At 32.6% G+C, this 7,397-nt stretch overlaps 1 protein-coding gene across 1 annotated transcript; it reads left to right on the top strand.

Annotated features, from left to right (window-relative positions):
* The first annotated feature begins 1,559 nt into the window (after positions 1 to 1,559).
* LOC123301281 lies at positions 1,560 to 7,397 on the top strand. The gene is made up of 4 exons (XM_044884016.1): positions 1,560 to 1,634; positions 3,082 to 3,721; positions 4,929 to 5,777; positions 7,006 to 7,397. Exons 1-4 carry the CDS (start codon positions 1,560 to 1,562, stop codon positions 7,395 to 7,397), a joined length of 1,956 nt encoding a protein of 651 aa, XP_044739951.1.

Below are 7,397 nucleotides of genomic sequence, written 5' to 3'. Positions count from 1 at the left end.
AAGACAAATTCCCAAAGATCAGCCTTCCTTGAGATAATACCATCGAGAAAGGTAAGATAATTGTTACTTTTGTTTAACGCGTACTTATACTCGTTAAACTCGAGGTAACATACAGTCTTTTTAGAAATTAATCCGTCAGCACTCGCGTTATGGGTATTTCGCTTACGCTCGATTTAAAATATAAATAACTTTTATAAGCTTTTGGGTCTTCATATAATTTTATCAATTTTTCAAGTATGCTATAATCTTTTTAAATTTTTTTTTTTTCAAATCCTACAGAAATTGTGAGAATTTATCTCATCACGAGAGTAAAGGTGTAAGAAAAAAATATAGAAAATTTTCAGGCCTGTTCGTCTACTTTTGTTTAAAAAAACTTGTGCTAGAAATATGATGATATAATATTTTCACTCTCAAATATCATTCAATAATCACGTAATCAAACTATTTTTAATTAGCTAGTGTAATAAAAAATAACATTTAAGACCCGAAATATTTGACGCGCGTGTACAGAACGCATGAGAAAACCATCTCTCATCACGCGACTAAAGATTTTGACGGGATAACTATTACCAATATTAAAAATTTGAGCTGTAAGTCGGATTTGAATGCGGTTTTCGGTATTCGATTCGTTAGAGTGTCAGGAATTTTTTTTTGACCTATTCTGATTTATAAGAAATTAAAAATATGCAATTAGCATAAGTAATATGCATTTTATAATTGCATTTTAAATTAACCGTTAATATAAAATTCATAATATGGTTAATAGTGATGAAAATGATTTCAAGCTTGTTATATGAGGGATTTTGGGGTCCATGAACACGAGTAATATGACAGAATTGGTCTCAGAGGTACCTGGTGCACCAGTATCCCCATCGCCTCTTGGAGTTTTGTAAAAATTCGTCATATAATCAGTCCAAACTCGTTACTCGATAGTTTTTTGGGGTCGACTACAATAATATCGTGGCGAAATAGGTCCCAGAGGTACCTGGTGCAACGGTATCCCCGTCGTCTCCTGGAGTTTTCGAGAAATTTCAGGAGGCGGTGGCGATACTGTTGCACCAGGTACCTCTGAGATCAATTCTGTCACGATATTCGTGTTCAGCTATCCCATAAACCCTCTAGTAACGAGTTTTTTTGTCTACATTCATGAAATTATAATAAAATTCATCATCAAAGTTGAAAATAAGGTACAAATAATTTCAACCGTAAGTCTAAAATTGCCTTAGCGCTCATACTACCTTAAAACTTTTTTGTATATTTTTTCTCGGGGTGAAAAAAATAATTTTATATAAGAAAGCTAAAATTAATATTATTTTAATTTTATAAATTTTTACAGAAAATTAAGCTAATAAATTTGTTCTAGTTTGCAGTTTTTCAAAATGTTTTGGATTACATTATTTGTTGTTTGGATAATTATATTAAATTATATCAATGGTTTAAATCGATATAATTTAAAAGGACCGACACGTCAACAAAGAATTGGTGATTGTATATTAAATTTTTCTCTGCAAAATTTTGATAAGAGCTATGGTCTGCTGGGAATATCATCCAGTTTTAACATGACATCACCCACAGCAGAGATTGAAAAATATGTTATTGTTAAATTACATAACGCGGGTATTTGGCCAATTGAGGTAATCATACTAATAGGTATACAGTGCATCAGGATTGAAATGCCTTGACTTGAAACACTTTAATACGATAAATGACCTAGAACTTATTATAAATATTATCGAAGATAATAAATGAGAACTCTAGGATATGTCGAAATAAATTTCCTAGATCAGTTTTTTGTATTTTTAAAATACGTATTTTCGACTACCAAGTAGTCATCATCAGTAAGAATTAGCTAGTGAATGTTACTCTTTGCTAATTTGGTGGCGGACTGCACACTGTTACTTTCGTGTATTTACAATTTATACTGTTCACAGTATCTGTCAAATTGTAGTATCAGTGGCGCTAGCCAATCAACTTCCATCAGTTGACTGGTGCTGGCCAATGAGCGAGATACTTGTGCGCAAGCCCTTTCGAGTATTTTTTGACGTTTAAAATAATAAATTACAAATCAAACCTAAATTAAAAAACTATAAATAAATCATAAAAATAAATAATCCTTTATTTTTATAACGTATTCACAATTTTTAGAAATTCAACCTTGATTTTGCAATTTTTATTAGATCCGAATTTGGAATAGGTCCTTTGTCCAAGTTCATTGCTTCATTACCCATCTTTTGAATGAAGATGCTTTCATAAGCGTCTAATTCGCAAGGATTGGGTACTGATTTCAGGAGCTTAAGGTTTGATTTGTCAATTTTGTGGTCGTTTTCGATAACGTGAGCGGCTACACATGATTTTTCAATTCTTCCATATTTTAAATGGCCCATATGTTCTTTGAATCTTGTGATAATTTGTCTTCTACTCTGTCTTCTACAAATTAAAATCTTGTTTTCATATTTTTAAGAGCACGATTCTGTAATTGTCGGGGTTATAGCCCCTTTAGAGGGGGCCATATTCAATATAATGTGATAGTACATTACCTATAACTAGCGGACGATCAAGACGCTTCTAACGATACCTCATTTTTCAAATTATGATAAGTAGTTTAGAAGCTAGGTCCAAACAGATGAACATAAATACATATCGGTCAAACATATAACCCTCGCCATTGTATAGTCGGAACGATTCGACCGAAATTTATGAAATTCTTTTCGAATCATATCACCGCTATATAGTATCGATCAGGAAAGAATTTAAGAAAAAACTCGCCCGACTCGCAACGACTCCACCGAATGTAATGAAATAATTTTCAAATCACATTGCCGTTAATACGCTTTGATCGGTACCTCAACAAAGTCGATATAACTTTTTGTTCGCGTGATATCGATGACGTAAAAATGACTACGAACGTACACACACATATTTCTTCTTCAAATTGGAATGAATACCTTGTCCTAACTATGAAACGTAAAGATATGCTGAAAATTTCGATTTCGAAAATCGGACCCATTACAATAGCTTTCTATACTGTTAATAACTATTTACTGCAGTTACAAAACTCTATCCATATATTTAATATTTCAGATTGTTAATGACGACGATGATAAACCCAAAAGTGATCGTAAAACAGTGATAAATCCAGACGATATAATACCATCCGATCAGGATTTTGCATCAAAGCGTAAAAATAGTTTTTATATATTGATATTCGATACTTGGATACGTTTTAAAGAACAAATGTCCGATGTATTCGAATCAAAATCATATAATCCAAGTGCAAATTTTCTCATTTACGTACATAATGTACACACACAATTTACAGCATTCGCACAACAAGTCTTAGAATATTTATGGCAAAATCAGTGTCTAAACGCAGTAGTCTTATTGCCTTCGTTACATAACGATACAGTGAATGCATACACTTTGGATGTGTATAATCCGGCGAAAATATGTGGAACGAATCTCACCTGTAGGCGAACCGCAACATGCTCAAATGGTATCATCAAAAATACAACTACATACTTATTTAATAATAAAGTACCAGCGGATTCACATGGTTGTACAATACCAGCGGTTGCAATGACATGGCCACCATTTGTTATAAATGCAAGCGCAGAAACTGATCCTGGTATGGAGATTTATGTATTGAAAGCGATTGGTCAATATTTTAATTTCACTGTGAATTTTACACAAAGTGCAAATCCGTGGGGTCGGCGTAAAAATGGTATTGATAAGTATTGAATTTTTAATAAAACAATTATACCAAAAGTGAAGTTCATATTTTGACCTTCTGATATTGATACATACCAAAGGAGTAGTCAGAAACACTTACTCATAGAGATAATATACATATAAAAGACAAGTCAGCATAAAATCCGTCCGCAGAAATAAAAGAGACAGAGGGAGTTGCGGTAGCTGTTGTCTGATAGAGACAAATGCTACCCACTGTTTTTTTATGCTACCCACTGTTTTTATTTATTATGAGAAAATCGCAGTAGCTGTTGTTAACACATGACTGACATAGACGCTACCCAATTTATATTTTTTGCAGCCATTTCCATTTATATTCTAGGATTCACGTGGAAAAATCCATGAACCCTGACTTTCTGCCGCGTGGTAAATAAACTCCTGAGTCGATGTGGAGCATTTTCTCCCAAGGGCGGCAATTTTCGACATTTTCTAGATAGAGGGAAGGGTAGAAATAAAATGAATAAAATTAGAAAACATTTTCTGCTCTTTGCCAAATAAGTTTCCTGGTGATCGCCCTTAATGTTACGTAATGTTAGCAGACATATCTCCCCTTCCCTCACGGGCTAATATCAATGAATGATTAGAGAGCTTATGACTCCCTAGTATTTCAAGTTTTAGTTATTTTCGAAATATACAGAGTGATACGAAACGAATATAATTTTAAAATGTACAAACAATAATCTTCCATCTATTCATGAAAGAAAATTTTGTCAAAAGCAAGCCGTTCTGCCATAATCTTACGTGTCGTATAGCGTGAACAACCCTGTATATGTACAACGAGAGAAAATGCTTCACATTGATTCAAGAGCTTATTTACCACGCGGCAGAAAGTTTGGGCTCATGGTTTTTTGTTCGTGCTATATTCTAGAATATTACACAGCTGTCTCCTCTATATACAGGGTGTCTTGTTTAAGGTGATATATGCTTGAAATTCGATAAATAAAATTAATCGAGGAAAATGCTTCAATCAAAAAATGTTCGTTTCAAAGATTTCAGGTTCAATTAAAACCTCACTCTCATTCATTACTGACAAACATTAAATGAACGCTTTAAATTATAAAGTAATTCTTTATAAATACGTGAACATTTGTTTGTAAACCGAATAGTTTAAATAGTAATTTGATAGCAAAAATCTAGCTTTTTTTTTAACTAAGACCTATAAGTTTGTTTTTCTTTATCAGGTACATGGACGGGCTTATTTTCAAAAATACAAAAAAATGAAGCAATGATTGCTCTTGGAAATATATTCTCGAACCAACAAATATATGAAGATTTTTACATTTCAACGCCATATTACAGTTCTTGCGTTGTTTGGTACGTACCAATTGCTGAATTGGTACCTAGATGGCGAAGTATTGCTGCAATATTTAAATTATCCGTTTGGATATCATTAATTTGTACGTTATTCGCCAGTGCAATCTCATGGTATTGTTTAGCAAAATATAGTAAGACTGATATTGGATTACGGGATATTGGAATATGTCTTTTAAATGGATTGTGTATTGTATTTGGAATATCGACACCAACACGACCCTTATCCGCATTAATTCGTGCCATTTTTTTAATGGTCAGCGTTTATGGCATCCATATTAATGCATTCTATCAAGCGAGTCTAATACGAATTTTAACAGATCCCCCACGAGAACATCAAATTTCCAATTTACACGAATTAGTCACATCATCGTTAAAGTTTGGTGGAACACCAAATTTTCGTTCATTCTATAATGAGTCAAATGAAACGATTTCGAAATATATTTTTGATAATTATGAGATAATTGAGAATTATACAACACCACACCCTTATTTACAAAAAGTGACAACAACGAAGAAATATGCAACATTAGCGAATAAATTCTTTTTCGATTTTTATGTTGCACGAGGTGATAAATCTGTATGCGATAGTACACATTGTCCAGCTATTTATAGTTTCAAGCAAAATGTTTTATGTTATACAATTAATATGGTAGCCACAAAAGGTTTTCCGTACATGGAGGGTATCAATAATTTGATACTATTATTTCGAGAAAATGGTTAGTAATAAAAATAAGTTACTTAAAATAAAATAATTCCTTAAATCATAGGCGTCACCAAAGGAGGGCAGATAGGGTCAGCTGCCCCCTCTAGAGATTCTTAAAAATGATTCATTCTACTCATTTCATTTAAAAATATAATATTCTACTGAATTCAAACTTTCATTTTCATTTAAATCGCATTTCTGATAAATTAATGATAAAAAAAGATTTAATTTTAAAACACTACCATTTTCGCGTTTTCCTCTCTGCTATATTTTGATTTGAATGATTTGTCAAAATAATTCATAGTCTGTATCTTTCAGGTTGCTCCTCCCCACTGGCATATTGCCTGGCGACACCCTTGCCTCAAATAATATTAAATTTAAAGAAACTCGCGACATAAAATCAGATCTGATCGATTCGTTTCTGGAATCGTTCTCCGAAACAGTGGAACCAATTCAGATTTTTTTTTTAAGCTAATTTGATCAAGAGTGTTCTTAGTTATGCTTCAAGAAAATCTGCTCATACGTTAGAGAGTAATCACCCTTTTCTAGTTGTAATAGCTTACGGAATCCTAAACTCGGACTTGAATCATAGCCAAGAACACTCTCGGTCAAATTACCTTTCAAACAAAAAAAAAATCAATATCGGTTCATCTGTTTTGGAGCTACGATGCACTCTTTTTAATTGGGGGAGAGACAATACCTCTTGAAATTTTTTTTGTATAAGCAATCCTTTGGATAATTCATTTGAATTCAAGTAACTATAGAATTCTAATGTGTAGACAATGTAAACAAATGACACCACAGTGTTGTCCATATGTCTATAGTCGATGACCATAGCTTAAGAGCGTATTTCTTTACAATTTAAATTCAAAAGTGCCTGGTTTACTTTTGTCTAAAACCCAATAGGTGAGGAGCTATGTGCACTATTATATTTAACAATAACGTCAGAACCTTGTTGAGTATTACAATTTTTTGTATTGCTAACACAAATGTAGTAAAAATTTTAGTTCAAATGTCCCCCGACTACCTTTTTTTTACCTTAGTACAAGCAAACAATTGAAACCATATTTAAAAATTGGGTAAGGAGCATGTCCTTGAAAGGAGACCATGTTACATCATTATATATATGTTAAGCAAAAATTTCGCAATACCAAGCTCTTAAAAAAACTAGCAATTGAGTACAGGAAAATTCTGAAACGATTTATATTTCTCCAAGTGAAATATATATTTAATTTTTACAGGTGTTCTAGAAAAATGGATGAAGGATATACAAAGTGCTTTACGACGTACATCTGGTCAGCGTAGTTCAGCTACGGTTGCTGCAGCTGTAGCAGCTAATATAACTACCTCCAAAATAGATACAGATATGGACGACTCTTCAACAACGTTAATCGAATCAAATGACAAAACCATTATTTTAACATTAGATCATTTACAAAGTGCATTTGCATTTTTTACTTTAGGCATCTTCTTTAGTTGTATTGTCTTTGTCATCGAATTTTTAACAAATTGTGAAGGGGTGATTAAATATATTTATTATCTGCGTGCTATGAAAGTAAAAGTATATTCTCAATTGAAAACAATGTGTCGATATAAGAGAGAAGTTAAAAAGGTTGTGATTAAAAAAAAGTAA

The sequence above is a fragment of the Chrysoperla carnea genome, chromosome 5 (assembly GCF_905475395.1).
Source record: "Chrysoperla carnea chromosome 5, inChrCarn1.1, whole genome shotgun sequence".
NCBI lineage: Eukaryota > Metazoa > Arthropoda > Insecta > Neuroptera > Chrysopidae > Chrysoperla > Chrysoperla carnea.
The sequence above is the reverse complement of the archived record's forward strand: the minus strand, read 5'-3'. Positions and strand labels throughout refer to the sequence as shown.

Excerpts from the sequence above, each read along its gene's own strand:
- LOC123301281 (XM_044884016.1), top strand. The coding sequence starts at position 1,560 with ATGACATCACCCACAGCAGAGATTGAAAAATATGTTATTGTTAAATTA. Across the intron at positions 1,635-3,081 it reads CGGGTATTTGGCCAATTGAG|ATTGTTAATGACGACGATGA; the intron begins GTAATCATACTA and ends TTAATATTTCAG. Across the intron at positions 5,778-7,005 it reads ACTATTATTTCGAGAAAATG|GTGTTCTAGAAAAATGGATG; the intron begins GTTAGTAATAAA and ends TAATTTTTACAG.